Genomic DNA, 18,457 nt, shown 5'->3' on the forward strand with positions numbered 1-18,457 from the left:
AAATTTACACAGCATTTAAAGAAGTAGAAAAACAGCTAAAAGTGCCATATCGCAATTAAAGCCATTCCATGAAGGGACATCAGGGACCAGTTTTTTCTTGCCAAGCTGCGGAGGATTCTGCTCGAACAAGACCAAACACTCCACCACCTCAGGGTCCGCGCTCCGCTTCTACTGTCCAACAAACCGGTCACCGATTTGAAAGTAATTTAACATTTGTGAATCGATCCGGGTCGTGTATATTCGGATTTGTGCGCGCATCGCATCGCACCGCGGCGTTTCTTCCTCGTGACCGCGCGCGCGCACCGCTCCTCACGGGATTTCTTTTTTACGCTTTCGGCTGTGTTTTGTCTGAGTAAAATCAGAGGTGAATTTCCCCAAACCCCCACTATTTCACTATTTAAATTAAGGCTTTAAAAAAAATGTGCGACTCTAAACCTCCTATCCAACGGGTGCTTGCTGTACTCTCGCTTTTTACAATGAACGTGTCCATGGCATGTCACACGTATTTCCTTGTGTGGTTTTTATTAGTGTAGTCTTTAGGACTGTAGATGTGACTGTCTACCTGTGATGATGTAAAGCCATGTGAATCGAAAGTTTTTTTTTTTCTTATTTTTTTTATTGACGGTAAGTTTTAACGGAGTCGGAACAAAAGGGCGCAGTGAGCGTCCGGGGGCTCCGCTGTCTTGTAACTTGATGCATATAGTTTTTGTGAACAATGTTGTAAAACGAAAACAAAACACGTGACCTTTTAAGATTTTTGATATAATTTTATGTAAGTGGAATTAATAAAACATATGAAATTATGTCGAGTGTTGGATTTGCCTGGAGTGACTCTGCAGAAAATGAATTGAGCCTATATATTGCCCGTTTTCAAATAACAAAATACTATAAAACAAATGGTTCGATGATCCCGCGTCATAAATATAAATTTATGCAAAGTGTCGCATTTATTATGAGATTGCTTCGATGAACTGTTAAGGCTTTGCGCTATTCCTTTGAAATGACACCTTTTATCACAGGAATTATCCATGAAAAGAAAACATTTGTTTCTCTTTTTTTATTTTAAGTCGATCAGAACACTTGTTCAAACCTGCATTTTCAGAGAAAATGCACTTACAGATGATGGCATTCTGGCGAACAAAAGAAACCAGAGAAAAACAACAGCAAAAATACTGGAAGCAGCAAGTGGTTTCTGTATTTAATGATCTTGAAATAACTGAAAATATATAGCTGATTTTTTTTCCTGATAATAGCTCCTATTCCACAGGTTAATTACACAAAATGTGTACAATGGGGAAAAAAAAGACTATCCATTGAGTTGAAACAGCTCATTTTGTATATTCATAAATAGTCAAATGTACTCTCTCTCTCCTTTTCTTTGTGTGCCTATGTGCTTATAAATATCCTCTTCAGAATAATGCGAAAGTGGATTGAACATGAAGATGTTTAATTTGGGATTTTCTTAATTTGCATTACCTGCACTAAAAAAACATCAACTTGAAGGCTGATCTAGTGCAAATGTGCTTCACCCCAAAAGAAGCACCTAAATGTGTGGGAATTTCTATGCAATGACACCATTTAGATGAATGATCAGTGTCAAAAACCTCTTTCTCATCTCCTTTCACCTCTCACACCAAAAGCAAAACAAACAGACAAATTTCAGACAAATAAGAAAAGCTTGATGGAGACGTCTACACAAGGCACAAAGCTGGAAGGCACTTATTTCACCAGATGCAGACAGGTTTCGACTTCTTGCATCTGGTCCAAACCGAGTGCGTAATGAGCGTCTCAATCCCGTTCAGTTGCTGGCGGTGGCCTCCTCCTTGGCTGCGGCCTCCTTTTTGCTGCCCTGCTTGGTGCTGCGGTTGAGGCTTCCATTCACGAAGCTTTCCGATGTCTGACGGTGGAAGTGCTTCCTGGTGCCCACCAGGGAGGGGTTGTTGACCAGGGTGTAGAGGAGCTGCCAGTGCCCGCGGGCCCTCCTGGCACTGGACACTTTGTGCTGCTTTTTCTCCTGCTGGACCAGCTGGATCCCTGCGGACGTGTAAACACCGGGACAACGCCGAGGGTATGTCATTTATACACAAAAGTGCTGTATATTAATAACCTTTTTTAATTCAGAGCTGCGATGGGGAAACGGCTCTTTTGTAGGCCACCCAGGACCAGCAACAGATCGAGTAATAATAGAAGGCAATCATATTTTAATCCTCTAAGCATGTGGGAGCATATTGGACTTGCCATTTCTGCACTGAAAGCTTAAGCCCCTTGGGCAACATGAATATGTAACAGGCAATTAGTGTAGCTCATCTGTGTAATCAGCTACTGGGGAAGTAATCTCTGGACCACAATAGATTATCCCGATAATGCATTGTTTTATACACACGAAGGAGCAACATCTCCATGGACTCGTCAGTAACCAGATTCCACAACAACGCTCGGGTCCCGATGCCTTCACTTCCTCATGTCTCACTCACCTAACGCTTGTGCCAGGAGTGTCACTGCAGATCGACAGTACGTAAAAGATACAATTTTGTATCAAATGATAAAATAACAGCAGGCAAAAAGGAGCTACGCTGCCTTTAGGTGACAGAAGCCGAGGACAGTTGATTCATTTGTGACAAATATGATTAAGTCCTGCAGCAGCATTGCAAATCATTCCAGGGTGAGACTCAATTTGCTCCTGGCATATTGGATTAGAGAATCTGTAAACTTTCATTTTGGTGCGTGCAAGACTGTGTGATGATCTGATTATGGACAATTACAGTGACCTGCTATTGAATTTTAAACAACATTTAACAAATGAAAGGTGCCATAGTGCATTTGATGTATATATTAGAATGGAGTTTACCTTAGAGGGCATTCTGGTCACACTTCAGTTGTGTTTTAGTTATGAAAAATCCAAAATCAACACGCAATTTATCACACTCAGTTTCATGTCAGGGTTTTTTCAAGCTAATACAATGCGTCCGCCCAACACTCTGGACATGTTTTGTCTCATGTGGAGTACAGCTTCCATACCAAACTTCCTGGTGCTTTAAAAAAATAATAAAATAAACAAGGGCAGTTGGAATCCATCAGCATCCCACAACACAATTCTTACATTTATAGTCACAACTGGGCCATAGAGCTCCATTACTGCTGTAAAACTAATAAGTAAATTATTTCATAACCACAAAGACTTATATTTGAATTAGGTGGAACAAATTAATACATACGCTGTCGCTGGTTGAACGACACCTTACAATGAGCACAGCTTATCTGCTGTAATTGTTCACTACTGAGCAACTTTACATGAAGTCCAATTTGCATAAATCTATCGTCTGTGCGATGTAGGTTTAAATTTTGTGCTACAAACCCTCTTCAGCATCCCGTGACCTCAGTGCGGATTTGTTCTCCTGGCCCAGCGACTGCAGCAGCATCCCGCAGAAGGCCTTCATCACAGGGTGCGACTGGCTCACCTCGATCTTCAGATAATGAGCGTAGCAGCGGTAGGCTGCAGACACACAGGGAGGGAGGGATCACTCCTGGGCAAAAGTAATAAACACACAGGGCTGCACCCCATGTTGGCTTTGAGGCAATCACACATAATGGAGGGACAATCACACTTTTTTTCCTTCTCTTTTTAAACCACCTGCTTTTCCGGACAACAGATGTCTTGAATCTGCAGCCATTTCAGAGAGTGGTGTGCAATTAGAGTCCATGCACTGCACAGAATACAGATATCATAGAAGCTGTGCTGAGCTGACAGGAGGCTAAAGGGGACCCGATGTAAATTCACAGCCAATAAGTGGAATCACACAAAGTATATTTTTTCATGGAAAATTGGATCCTCTGAAGCCTATGTGGAAAAAAGGTATGCTGCTTTCAAAAGCACAAAACAGACTGAGTGCACATTGATGTTAAGAAATAAAAATAAACGAAAATGTAGAACATAACCGACTTGTTTTAAACTTCAAAATAATATCATGTAAGGTTTTCATGAACACACATGCAATACATAAATGTATGAATGTTAAACTTGTTTTTGTTGATACAGTTGATAGAAACCGTACTAAAGGGGTACTGTGGAGGGCCAAGCCAGCTTCTCGAGTCTCAATGTGTACGAGTCAAAAGAAAAGCACTATGTTTCATGGTTTTAATGATTTAATATTTAAGTTACTTAATTTATGTGTCTGATAATGGTGATTCAAATATGTTCAACAGTCCCCAAAGCTGCAACCCTCACACACACACACACACACCAATGGATGCAGCTACCATGCAAATCCATCGGGAGCAATTTGGGGCTCAGTGTCTTGCTCAAAGAAACTTCAGTTAAGAGACCAGGGGAGATGGGCGATCAAAGCTTTAAACGGACTGAAAGACGACCTGCTCTGCCAGCCGCTCTACAAAGTATTCTGAATTTCTCACCGACTCGTTGGGAGCCGGCCCTGGACATCCGAAGGACTGCATGCAGCCCAGAGCACACACAATGCCCAGGTCTGTCTGTGACATTATGCCCATGTTGTTCACCATCTGTACTCACCTGGATCGAAAGCTTCAACATTACGGTTGAGAAGACTGATATCCATGCGTCCCATGTGAACTATATTGAACAGGGCTGTAATGACCAAGCGCCAGATTGCCAGCAGCACCCCAATCAGAACATTGACTGGAAACAGCAGGTATGTCAGCAGGAACAGATTCCCTCTGGAAAAAAAACAATTGCATTGCATGAAACAAAGAAAAAAGTAAAATGTTTGGTGGTAAACATAATTTATACAGGAGTAAACACAGTGAGCAACCTGTTGTTTAGGTCTCGTGTGCCTGCTGTTTTTTTGATGAAACAAAACCTCGCAGTGATGTGCTGGATCAACACAGCCAGAATAATCATCAGCCAAAAGGGCCTGGAAGAGCAAAAGAAAAAAAAAATCAACATATAAGAAAATATGCTCACAGCTAAAAGGAGACATCTGGAATCACGTTCAATTTCACACAGTACTTGAGATTTTAATATATCTGGCTATTTAACTTATTCTATATAATCCTCAAATTAAAATACTACTACAGGGTGAATGGTTATCTCATTACCAAAAAGTCTTTAGTATCATTCATTTTAAAAAGTACATTGCTGCTGCCGTTTAGTCTGGGTTGAGTTTCCCATAAATGAAGTTGTAAATGTTTAGTTTTGCTCTGCACCAATTTCTTTTTTAATAATTTCTTTGGAAAAATGATGAAATGATAATGAATAGATCATATGCAAAGGCATCTCACTGAATACCATATTCTTGTGGAACTATGTACTAAATACACTGTCACATTTTATATTTTAGACTATGCAAAAAATCTCTGCTCTGGCTGAGTTATTGTAGGTAAAATGCTTTCTCACTAAAACTGTAAAGCTGAATAAAATGGGTAGATTTTCACACCGAGCCACAGCGCAGAATCCTGACACTCACCACATGCTCCACAAGATCTGGAAGAGGATCAGATTCTGTCCGTGCAGGATAGGTATGATTACCAAGAAGACAGCGACCAGGAGACAGAGGAAGAAGACCAAAGTCTGGATAATCATGCCTGCGGGGGAGAGATCAGAGCTTCAGGCTTCACCACCAACGCTCAACAAACCTACACCAGAGATTTTTCTGCAGACTTTAGGAAGCCTCGACATGTTTTTGGCTGAGAACATTAAAACACTTAAGAAGAATGACATAAAAGCTTCATCTTTAAATTCACTGAGTGGACACAGACAGGTTTATGATTTTGAATGATGATAATAATCCTTATTTTTTTGCTGTGACAGTGTGTGGGCGTACCAAAGAAGACATGAGCCGCCGTGTAGCTGGTGTATCCCATCCAGCAGGCCAGTGCTGGCCGGGAAGCCCTGATGCTTCTCTGGCAGTTATAAACATTGTAGATATCTCCTCTGTACAGCCCTTTAAGGTTCGACCTGCACCGAGAATAATACAGTCATTCCAAAGCAGCTCCGCACGATTCAAAAATTGGTTCATCACTAAATGCACATATCACACAATGAATTAAAGAAGTGATTTATTGGAGGATATAACTGGAACACAATTCAATTCCAGTCTGAGAAATCCATTTCTTTTAATCCACTGTAATTTATGGTGATTGCACAGTATTTCATTTTCATCTTAATAGCCATTTTCAATTGTAGCAGCAGTTTACACTGGGAGCATGCTTTTCTGTCTAGATGATTAGTACTTTATTATGTTAAAATAACCATGCAATCATAATGAAGGGACCAGAACGCAAAGCACATTCGCAATTACTGGAAAACGTGGGAGGAGACGAGCGGCTCAGAGAGGGGGAGAGCGATTCTACTGCTTTGTTAGAAGACATACCGATGCAGAACCATAGATCGCATGAGCATAGCCAGGTTGACCAGACCAGACAGGGTCATCGCTGAGATATAGCACACTGCCGGAAACAACATCACACATTTAGAATGTTTACCGAGGAAGGGTGTCATTCAACGGAAGCTCATACTGAAGAAAACACCACACATTAGCCAGGATGTTATTTTAGTAGTTGCACAACCAACACATTTTGGTGCAATGTGTAATTTGACACCTTCTCACTTGTCCATTTTATTAATACATCAAAGCTGCTGCCTAATATTTCCCAACCACTAAAAGAGATAATCACTGTTCTTTGCTTCAGGGGTCATAATGTTGTGGCTGATTGATTTATGTACAAAAACACTGATGGAAGAGGCTGATATGATAAACACTAAATGGCTGCTTCCGCTCTTTGGTTTCACCCACCTTCTACACACCACATGTAGAAAACCACGATTCGGACCACTTCCTGTTTGTCTGGAGACAGAATAATCTTGAAGCCGGCTAAAAGGTTTGCGACGTCTTCGTCCACCCCTGAACGAGCAGTCTGGAGAGTCGGCACCACTCCGATGATCAGCAATAGACCCACCTAGCAGATAACAAACAGGATGTTCGTACATTACAGCAGAACCGCTCGTCCAGCTCTGCCGTGCGCTGGCTGCACGGATGCAGTAATTACAAGCAGCATCGGGGTCGTAAAGCAGCGTCAGCAATCGTCCGATAATACTTGGAGCCTAATGGAGGTTTTAGAATCAGAGTCAACGTCAGGATGGGCTCTGCTCTCTCAACTGATTCATCCCATTTCATTTCAGTTCAGACATGTTTGAGTTTATGGACTCGGCATATAAAAACCATGCATGTTACTCAAAGTATCAGGCTAGGTAGCCATTTCCTCTTTATTTGACCCTTCCTATTCACAGTTAACCAAGAGAAGTTGACTATTTTCCAAAGTCCATCACTACAAAATTACATTTATTTTCTATCCCTGTTGAATGCAGATGCTAAAGGTGGCCGCATATGGGTTATATGAGGTGTGGTGGTCGTTACCTGATACATGACAATAAAAGACACAACGGCAGATACGGCCAGCTTCAGGGGAAATCTGAAAGCTAAATGAAAGGAGAGAAGTGTCAGAAAAAAACATTCAGGAGGAACAAGTCCAGCACACAACTGACAACAGCGTCATAGTGTAATAGCACAGCTGTGTATATCAGCTTTTTTTACATGTACTTTGTGTGCAAAAACCAAGAAAAAGGGTTAGCTTTTATATTATACACCTTCAACACTAAAAGCACATTCTGCCCTTCCACATATCTTCATACAAAAGCTTCCCCTATAGCCTGTGTGTGTGTGTTTGTAGTTCAAACAAAACAGCAATAAAAACATTCAAATATGAACATAACTGAGTGGGAATCTTGGGAATGCCATTAGAAGACAAAACCAGGCATGAAAAAAAAGATTGAGATGACATATTTACCTTTCTCTGGTGTATAAATGTACGACTTCACGGCATCAGTTATTCTTTGAAGGAGTTTGGGTTTGTCTGTGCGCGATGTGCTGAAGAGATAAATGACCAACAACAAAGTAATGAGATTCTAACACACAATTGTTGCTGTTATCATGTTTTGTACATCAAAATATAGAAAAGATGTCTTAAGCTGACAGATATCAGTCGGGTGTTTTTGCTTTCAGGAAGTTAATGTTTTGTTTAACATATGTCGAAAAAGTTCCAGCTAACTGGAAAATCTCATCTCGACACTTGAACGCTGCCATTTCTCGTTAACTTCTTTAATCTGGTGCACTTTTTCCATTTGCACAAAGTATTAATGCAACCTGACATAAACAGATCAATGCATGATGAACCAGAGCCAATATGTTCAATGTCCACTCCATTATTGAGATATTAGGGAACAAAATGGTTTGTTTTCCTGCCACTGTGGACATTATCCAGGCTTGGAACCACTGATTCCCTTCTATGACGTATTAGTTTTTTTCAAGGACAAACGATGTGCCTGGTCTGGACCCTGTTTTATTTTTGTGCATTATACTACTATTTCATCTACTACTTTTCATTGCATTTTTTTCAAACTTATTTCATTATCAGTAAAGAAAGCAGAAAACCTTTTTGTCTTTTTATGTTCACATGGTAAGAATGACAGTAAATTTGAATCCGTCTCCCTTCTTGTTGGCTGTATCCTGCTTTTAGCAAAAGTCAATTTAGGATTTCTTTGCCACAAGCTAAAGATAATGGGAGAAAAAAAAAGACATTTCCTTGCATTATATTGAGGAAGCACATCAAATCTCACCTGCTTTTGGTGGACTTCTTACTCAGCATTTTCTTCACATAATCTCTGTAGTAGCTGCTGCTGAGATCCTAAAAGAACAAAAACTGTGATCAACTTATTGACCTGACTGAGATGATTTTAAATGCACAGGTGGATAACTGATTTGACTCTGTCGGACACAGATGCACCAGTCAGATATTTCTGAACTCCTCCGCAAGTCTGGGGCACTCAGTAATCTTCCAATTACAACCACCTTTCTCAGCTTTAAGGTATGGAAAAAGCCTCCCTATGATGAGGTTTATGGCGTCAGGTGCGTTCCTGTGCAGGAGGCGGGGGCTGAGGCGACTTGAACTCTTGGCTATGGCTTCTCACAGTTTTTGTCACGCCCGTGCCGAGATTAGCGCCGCATAAACACCGCATTGTGTCTCCCCGGTGGAAAAAAACAAGGCAACCTTTTCATAATCTGATCAAGAACATAACATAAACCAATTACGTCAAATCTGCTTAAAATGATTAGGCCGCTGGGTGCATGGCGATGGACTCCACATTTCCCCTCAGCCGAGACTGTACGAGCACGGTAAGCCCCGCGATTAGCAGGCAGCTTATGGAGGTTTCTCATGTGCACAGATTTGGATGAAAACATGCATTTTAGTGAGAGTTCTTTTTTTTTTCTCCCTCTTTTTAAAGGTCAAGCTTACATGAGCTTAAACTATTAATCAACAAAATACAGTTGGTTATGTAACTCCGAGTGAAGAAAGTGGAGAAAATTTAAAGTGGAGTTATCACAGGAAGTGCCCTTACCTCTGTAGCACTGTGCTTCTCGGTGCCCTTCAAGCCCTTAAACAGAAGAAGCGGATATTGGAAGCTGAGGAACGCCAAGCAAGCGATTTGGGGCAGGCTGGAGTACAGGGAGTAGTATGCATGGATCTGCAAAGAGATAGAAAATAAGACTTTAAACCATTTCGTAACGTAATGTCACAAGCAAAAAACATCTATGGATCTGGTCCTTTCTGTGTGGAGTATTATGCGTGGCCTTTCTCTTTCTCTGGGTATTCCGGTTTTCTCTCTCAGTCATGCGACATGCGCGAGAGGTAAATTGATCACTGTGAATTGCCTGAGGTGTGTTTTGATTTCTTTCTCTGTGTTTACCCTGCGATAGACAAACATTTTCAGTGTGTCAGCTGGGATGGGCTCCAGCCAATGTGACCTTGAATTTGATAGTGCCATAGAAAATGGATGGACGGGCAGTTATCATACAAATAACAGCATTAAATGAAATGACTGCATGGAAAATGGTAATAAGACTAGATTATACCTTTATGTCAAAGTGAGACTGAAAAAACCTTGCATAATGTGCAGCGTGGATGTCTCAGACACACTCTAAATGGATTAACCGTGAAAAAAGGCTCTTGATTAAGACATGCAGACACTGGAACTAATTGTTTTGAGAAATAGCTATTCACGGCTCTCAGAGGCCCAACATGTTGGATGTTGCACAAATTCTGGGATTGGGTCAGGTTCAGTACTCAAGCTGTGTGTCTTTAAGAGCCAGTTGCATCTTTTCAAATGCCACTTCTTACATATACTTTGTTTGGTAGTCACTGAGTTTCCAAGCCAGAACAAAACCTGCATTGTTCTTAGAAATAATCCCAACTACTTAGACAGACACATGAAAGATTTACTGGCAGGCGAGTCTTCGCTAATCTTCTGCTCTCTCTGACAATCTGATTTAAATGAAAAAGAGCTAATTTTGGCAATGACTGCAATCTTTGCTTACCAGAGGAGTTCTGGGACAATCGATTTTTTGCCAGACCAGAATACCAAAGTGTGTCCATGATAGTAGGCTTCCCAACACATAGCCCACTTTATTATGTAAGGTGCCACATGCCAGGAGAGGGTAGTATAATGCGGGGTAGTAAAAGACTCCCAGGATCACCCAGTTTTCTGCAAATAAAACACGAGTGTGTCAAGATCAAAACAGATGAAGACATTTACATCTGATGGGCAATGAGTAGACAACATGACAACACGTTTTCCTGGAAACGTAATGGTTACTTTTAGAAGTAAATATTTATTGAATCGCTGCTGCAAACTGGGACTGTTGATTATTTCTGATGGTTTTGTCAGTCAAGTCTACTGGAGAAGGGTGGTAAAGGTCATCCTCAAATATACGTAACATTACTACTTTGCAAGAATAAAAGTCACTTGGTTTTGATGTCATGTCAGCTGTAATGCGTTTCAGGGTTAAACGTAAAAGTTTACATTAAATAAATCCATCCTGAGCATGCCCAGCAGTACCAACCCACACCACAAGGTGGTGTTGGGAGTCACTCGCCAATCAAGCCTCAACAAGGGAAAGAAGGAAACGCCACAACACAACTGAGGACAGACTGGAGGCTGCGGCAATAGCATCCAAAGCCTAAACTATGACTTATGTTATTTATTGTACGTTTAAAGTGTCGTATTTAAAGCGACACTAAGGAACTTTTCAACCTTAATAAAACATTTTAATATCTTTTGTGATGACACATCGACTTACAACGGGTTGAATGACCCCTCTGTCACGGGCTGAGGGCGTCAGTATTGCTTTCACTTGGACTAAGAAACTGTGAGGAGGGTGGTAGGAACCCAGCACACGGCATGCGTCACATTATGATATAATATTGTTTAGCCACCATTAGATTCATTACCTCGTCGCTATCCGTCCTTCACACAGCCACTGGAAACAAATGTAGGCGAGTTCAGTCTGACAGCATGCCACCGGGAGCAGCATTTTACGACGTCACGCACTAGTCCTCATGGGAACTGTAGTATTCCTTCAGGCAAAACACTACCGCTTTTGTCCACTGGCGCCGCCAAAATCAACGGAAACTGAAAGTTCCTTAGTGTTACTTTAACACAAATGAAGTGTATAAAAACCCTAAGAACTCATTTCTTTCTCCAGTTTATTCTGCTGTATTGTTCTCTCCTTCGCCTGTTTGAAAACTTTCTATGGATGAAAAGTTTACAAACCAAACAGGAGCTGTATGTGTGACTCTACTGAATTCTCTGCTGCTCAGGGATTGAGAAAAACAGTAGGAGTCAAACTCCTTACAGTTGTTTCTTATGCAAGTTAAAACTCTAAGCTTCTTGTAAAGCTTACTATCAAACTTCTGAGTCAAAAGTACAGAAACAAAACAGAGATACATGTAAACAAAACAATCTCTTTATGTAACACAGGTATTGAGCAAAAATATTCTGATGTCCCTAATCTTTAAATATGGTTAAAGATTTCTGCTTCACCTCTTTTTCTTAAAACCCCCAATTTAAAAGCCTGAAGATGACTGTCGATGGATTACAGTGACAGGCTGATGTGAGTGCTGGAAGAACCAAGATAACCTCACGTTTGTTCTGGGTGTCTTCGGTGAACGGAAGGGGGTTTGGAGAGACGATGAGCCCCCACAGTTTGCACAAGAGCACTCCAAACACAGCCACTGCCAGGCCCTTGTGCTGCGTATGGTCCAGGAAGTTGACCGGACTGTGAAGGAAGCGGCAGGTATTTAGAGCTCACATGTCAGCAGACTCGCGTTTGAATGAAACACTTCTTGATCGAATGAGAAATCACCCAACCTCAGTGGACGGCTATGTTTGTATTGCCCGTGTTTTTAAATTTACATTTCCCAACTGAAGCTCACCTCAGTTACTTCATCTCAAGGTTTGAAACAGAGGCAAGAAAATCTGTCACTTCATATTTCTGTCTATCCAAGAAATGCTTACTATGAAAGTGCTCATCATTAGAGATTATCATTTGATTCAATGAGCAGCACGAATGGAACAGAATTGGGAGTTAATTCTCTAAGCAATTTGTCTTTAATAAAAATTAATAATCTATGAAAAAAATGCTTACACTGTATATTGTGTATTGAGTATGTATCCAGTCTTTATTTTCCCAACCAAATGTTAACCTTTTGATGGATTTTTTTTAAACGTCATTTTAATGAGCTGCATGCAAAACTGTATGTGGTCGAAAAACAAATGGAAGTTAACTGCAAAAAACTGCTTTGATTGGGAAAATCATAACTACTTAATTACTTTTGTTTTCATTTCATTGGTCAAATGTTGCAGACCCCTGCACTGACAGCTTAAACACACCAAAGAAAAACACTGGAAAAAAAAACTTCCCACACAAATGGCTTCATCAGTGTGAATTAATGTCGCGACAAATTGCAGTTAAAAACAATGAATCCGCCTCACCTGAGTAAACCCTGGAGTCCTTTCTGTCTGTAGCCCGTCTTCGTGCGCCTCGCTAAGATCGCCAGGATCAGCATAATGACGACCTGCAGGAGACACAATCTCAGTTAGTCTGATCTGCAGCGAGCATTAATACATTACTACATGCTACGAAAGGCCACACAGACAGAGCCTGTAAAGAGGGCACCACACTGCTGTGGAGCTGTCATCCGTCAGGACCACAGACCAGAGAGCTCAGTGACCTGTCGTGACCTGTGACACATTTAGGGAACACAGGAATACTGCTTTAAAGCAGTATAGGTCTTTTAGAGATGGCTGTTGAAAAGGATGTCCTCAAAGAAAACAAGAAGAAAGAACAAAGCAGGAAGCAAACTCAGATTTACTTGGTAGAAGAAAGTTTAAAGTTTTAAGTTGTATGTGTGTGTGTTGGTGTCCTCCAACAGTTACGTTTGAGGATAAATAACCATTGACTGAATAAAGTGGTATCGATGGCTTTCTCCACTGGAATTACATCAAATTTTAGTCATTCTACAAACTTTGAGTTTTACGTTTTCAGATGTTTTGAAACAAAAAGGAACAATATTGACAGAAAAAAAAACCAACAGTCAGGGGTTCATCAATCTACAAATGTACCTACAAAGATGCAGAGAATCTGGGAAAAGCTGCAGCTGAAGATCAAAAGTAGATTCTGGCAATATTCAGTCTTTCTGGCTTATTCTTATACTGGAAATCATGTAAAAGCTTACAAACACTTTCAGAGATCACTGTTTGCAACTACAATTCACACAGCAATCTACAAATGAGCCCAAAAATATCTTTTAGTGTCTCTTTGGTTCAAACTTTTCAGAGAACTGCAAAGAAATTTCAAGTGTTTTCAAAAGCAAATGAGAAAACTAATTTAAAATAGACTGAGGTGAAATTGAAAACTGTTCTCTGGTGTTAATGAATCAAACGTTTACATTTTGACCGGCGATATACTAACAACATGCGAGCTGCATATTGTATTCAACAGCAGCATGACTTCACAGTAGATCCTAATAGAATCTGGATGATAAATTACTGCTCTACAGATGTTTCACCAATGGAAAACATCTGCTTTGTAAACTGAAAACTCTGGTAAATCAGAAGATTTTGGGTTCTGGATTAAGAAATCGTACATATGACACCATTCCAACATTTTCTTAGAAGACGCCACAAACCTAAAAACACACTGGTATTTCCATTATTTAGCAAATGTCCTAATTTAACATGTGATAGGCCGTCTATTTCAGCCTTTATTGGCATTCCACATAATGTGATAATCTTTTTGGGAAACAGCATGGAACCTGGAATAAACAACATGCAAATGTGTTGAATACAGAGTAGTTTACTACATATTTTCATAAAGCAGTATATTTTTTCATAACTAAATGTAGTCTTATGTAATGTGAACGCTTCTTGCAGTGGCTCCTCGGGACATACTGGACATTTACAACACATTCAGTTGTCAAATAACAATCAATGGTGTTATCTTCCCCCTAATGGTCTGTGCTGGACTGGTAACCTGTAGAAGGTGTCCCCTGCTTTATCCCTCAAAACTATGAACTACATCAAATTAAGGCTTCTTGTAATTTCTTCTAAAAAAAAAAAAACAAAAAAAAAAACAACATGCTGCAAAAAAGCTGGCCCTTCGCTCCCAAATTTCTCCTGCTGCTGCACAATTTCAAAACTTTGTAGCATCTCCCATGAGAATCCCATTCCATATTTTCTCAATCACTGGTCTAAATAAAAAAAACTATAGGGACAAAAAAATAAATAAATCTGTTTGAAACTTAACTGCCACAACTTTATCAATATCAATTCACTTCCTAAAATCTGATGCGAGACATGATTAAAAACTATTTTTACCTGATATAAGTCTGTTTAGTGCTTGGTACAAGATATCACATTAAACCAACAGGAAGACTGACTCACAGAAATGGCGGTGATGCATATGTGATACAGCTTGTCATCAGCAGTAGGGTCACATGGGGGGATTATTCTAAAAAGAAGAAGGGAACAATGCATTCAAACATGAGCAAAACAATCAATCTGCATGTTGAAAACTGGAGGCTCCTTCAGAACGCCTCACTAAACTTTTCACATGTCACTGTCAGGAACAACTTGTGGCTGGAAACTTTGCAGCTGAAATCCGGCAGCAGAGATTTGCATTTAAACGGATTGGCGTCAGCGTGACACAGGAAAACAACAAATGCCTATGTTCACGTTCCTGCGCGCCAGAAGAGCAGGAATGCCTGGTCACGGGGCGCTAATCACAACTCAGAGAGCGGCTCAAACATCGACTCGTAGTGAGATTTATTTAGGGCCGTAATGCATAAACACTCGTTTGTATACATAAACATGGCAGCCTTCAGGATTAAGGTTTAAATACGTCACACTGGTCCAAACAATGTGAACATTCGAAAATGGCAAATCAAAGAGAAGGACTGTAATAACTTCAGGGTAAAGTCTAAATTCCTATTTCCATAATGAGATTTGGCTGTGGAGGATTTCTTAATATTTCCATCAGTTAACTAAAAGTAGTAACCAGCCACGGGACTTAGGATAGAAAGTCCAGAATTCACTTTGCATCAGATGGACTGTTAGCTTCACATCACGACTTTTTCTATTAAACACCTACATTGCTGCATTAGGATGCACTGATGATTGTTCTTGTTTTACATTTTTACAAACAATATGGGCACTTTGCTGAACCTGCTGTGGGCTGTCCTAAAGCATCAGTGTTTGCTTAACAAACTGCTAAAATTACAGAGCAAGATTTGAACTGATTAATCATCTGTTGCATTTTTAGTTGAAAAAAGAAAAGTTCAAAGAAAGGACAGGATTTTCGGATGTGAATTCTGCACCAGTAGTAAATATATAACAAGCTCTTAAAATTAGACTTCTTCCCTTTATAAAAGGTAAAGTTTTAAGCTAAAATGGGGAGGCACGAGGGCCTTGACAGCCCTGCTTCAAGAAAAATTACTCTGTATGATACGGCTTTTTTACATTTTGTGGAGCAAAATATGCAATTTAATATGTTTCAACAACTTTTTTCATCCGATGTACTCAAGTTCTGTTAGTTTTGCATTTGATATTTGGCAAAAAAGCAACATTTCCAGGACTATCCGCAACATTAGAACCTGAAAATCATTACAACGTGGCAAATCTGAAGCACAAACATACACTGGAACAACAGGACAATAGCTAACTTTCAAGTGGTGAACAATAAACGTTGTATAAATTCACACAGGAAATATGAATCTTCACAAAAAAGTATAAATATACTTACTCTTTTACAATTTTAGGTGGTGGAGGACCAAGATCTGGATACTCATAGTCCAGTAGATAATCCTTATCCATTGCGCTTCCCCTTTCTTGAACAGATTCCACAACTTCTGGAGTTGGAGCACTTTAAAAGAGAGCCTGTAGTGAGCCACAGCAGTGATCTCCCTGTCTGGAGGGGGAAGGCGCTTCCCGGGTCGCACCGCGGACTCGGTTGCTGCTGCAGAGGAGTCCTCGTCTCCTAATGTCTGGCTGACTTTGACTCGCAGTCTGCTGCCCTCCTCACATTCAGGTGCTCCGGTTCCACCGCGGCGCTGAGAGTAATGTGACAGTTCCTGGCTGCTGCAGCGTGCTGCCTCCACCCCGCAAAAGGCCCTTTTTCAGCTGAGGGCTGCCACCACACCGGGACCCTGTGGAAAAGAGGGGGGCAAGTGTGTGAAAGGAGGGAAAAATGTGGATCTGAGAAGCCAATCTGAAAGGCCACCGGCGGCTTACGGGGATTACATCCACTTTTTGAGTTGCGTTATTGGACCGGTGATCAGTTGCTGAAGGGGTCAGGTGTACGGCGTTATAAAACTCCAGCTCGGAGTCCGTGTGGGTCGCTGGAAGCGTCAGGGTTATTAGACTTTCGCGTCGATAACAAGAATATATTCCCGTTGTTTCCCCTCAGTCACGGTTCAATGACTACAACGAAAGGTTACCCAAACTAAGCCACCACTGCGTCACGTAACCAAAAGAAACACAAGTGTGTATCTGCATTAAATACAGTCTGGCGGATCCCTGCATCACTAATCAGTTTGATAAGCATCGAAGAAAAGTTCACTCACCACAGCACTTTGTCTTCGGCAGATAACAGAGATAACCACGTATCGATACGATTCCTCACCAGAGACCTGCAGCTTCTTTCTGCCGCACTAGCATCAAGTTTTAGTGACATCCAATGTCCAAAGGACATTTTGTTAGCCGCAGATAAAGATCATACAAACATAATATGTAAGAGGGGGACGTTATATTTCCAGCAGTGTAAATGATACGTGAATGAAACTGCTGTAACAATGGGCAGCGTCGCACTGCCCAGAGGACAGGAATTTCATCTAGGTTACATTTTTTTCATGCAGCTGCTGTAGTTAGACTGCTGAGGGACAAAAGGTTCATCTGTAAATGTGACCTGGTTTCTTCAAACCAACAAACACTAACAAACTCACTTCAGTTTCAACTTTATTTCTATTTTACAGAATTTCCTGTTCGTGGGATGAGTTGGAAAAACATTTATTTTGCAACGGGATTTAAACCCTGACACTTTCTGATTATTTCATCCGGCAACTAATATTTGAGGAATTTGTCAGTAATTTATTGCTGAACTGAGCAAATCTGGGGAAACTGTCAATGAAGTGAACCATCAACGAATAAATGGTTGATTTTTTTTTTTTTTTTCATTTCAAGAGACTTTAATAAAGTAGTCAATAACTGAAAAAGGCTGCAGTTCAAGCTTTGAAAAACATCATATGGCTTGATAAAGGTCTTGACATCCACTGGACTGAGTAACCCGGGTTATCTGAGGACATCAGGCTGGATCTTGTCTTCAGTGATGACTCAAGTAATACCTCAGTTATATATTTACTAAGTAAATCCTGACTGAAGCCCTCAACAAAAACCTACAATTAATTTAATACATAAATAAGTTAAATTAAACAGTATTCCATAGGGTGTGTTGAGATAGCTCCTTTTGACTCAGACTTGAATATTGATCACACACAGCCCCCAGCATAAGTCCAGCTTAAACATGTGAATGTTATAAAGACAGACTGAGGTCAAGGGTCCTGGCAACAGTCTGAACCTAACTTAGCTCAAATTATTTTCTCTATGAACAAAGCCAGAGCAGAAGGCTTAACGCGGATTGTATGCAAAATCCTCGCCATCAACATTAGGAGTGCATATAGTCTTTGCAGAGTGTCTGCAGACATCTGCCTCTGCACTCCGGTGCAGCTGCCTGAGACTAAGTCAGTTCTGCAACACTGGCTCCATGTCAGTGGACACTCATTATGCCAGATTACAGTGGCACAACTTTAAATCGCTGCAAAATTTCCCTCCTAACACTCTTGAGAAAACACAGTTTCTCAAGCGCGGTAAGCCACCAAATCAAATGTGCTCCTAAAGAAAACCGCAGCCCACCAAATAAAGGGGTCACTGAACAAAGAATGCTTTGAACAGTTGAATCACAGAGGGCCGGTTTGATCGAGCCAGACAGTTCACTTGTATCAGGTTTAGGAAGACAGGTCCAAAAAAGCCTTTTGGTGG

At 40.7% G+C, this 18,457-nt stretch overlaps 1 protein-coding gene across 1 annotated transcript; it reads right to left on the reverse strand.

Moving 5' to 3' along the window:
- Nucleotides 1-1,775: 1,775 nt before the first annotated feature.
- On the reverse strand, nt 1,776-16,498 carry stra6 (signaling receptor and transporter of retinol STRA6). The gene is made up of 17 exons (XM_030096043.1): nt 16,167-16,498; nt 14,810-14,876; nt 12,860-12,942; nt 12,010-12,143; nt 10,404-10,570; nt 9,428-9,553; nt 8,648-8,715; nt 7,819-7,898; nt 7,389-7,450; nt 6,768-6,930; nt 6,345-6,420; nt 5,796-5,929; nt 5,439-5,556; nt 4,785-4,886; nt 4,526-4,689; nt 3,356-3,493; nt 1,776-2,034 (listed from the first exon to the last, which is right to left on the reverse strand). Exons 1-17 carry the CDS (start codon nt 16,235-16,237, stop codon nt 1,799-1,801), a joined length of 1,989 nt encoding a protein of 662 aa, XP_029951903.1. The 5' UTR covers nt 16,238-16,498; the 3' UTR covers nt 1,776-1,798.
- Nucleotides 16,499-18,457: the final 1,959 nt, after the last annotated feature.

Source organism: Salarias fasciatus, chromosome 7, assembly GCF_902148845.1.
Source record: "Salarias fasciatus chromosome 7, fSalaFa1.1, whole genome shotgun sequence".
Taxonomy (NCBI): domain Eukaryota; kingdom Metazoa; phylum Chordata; class Actinopteri; order Blenniiformes; family Blenniidae; genus Salarias; species Salarias fasciatus.

Coding starts and splice junctions, on each gene's coding strand:
- stra6 (XM_030096043.1), bottom strand. CDS start 16,237: ATGGATAAGGATTATCTACTGGACTATGAGTATCCAGATCTTGGTCCT. Junction 8,716..9,427: donor AGAAGCACAGTGCTACAGAG/GTAAGGGCACTT, acceptor TTGTTCTTTTAG/GATCTCAGCAGCAGCTACTA. Junction 6,931..7,388: donor CTTTTATTGTCATGTATCAG/GTAACGACCACC, acceptor GTTATCTGCTAG/GTGGGTCTATTGCTGATCAT.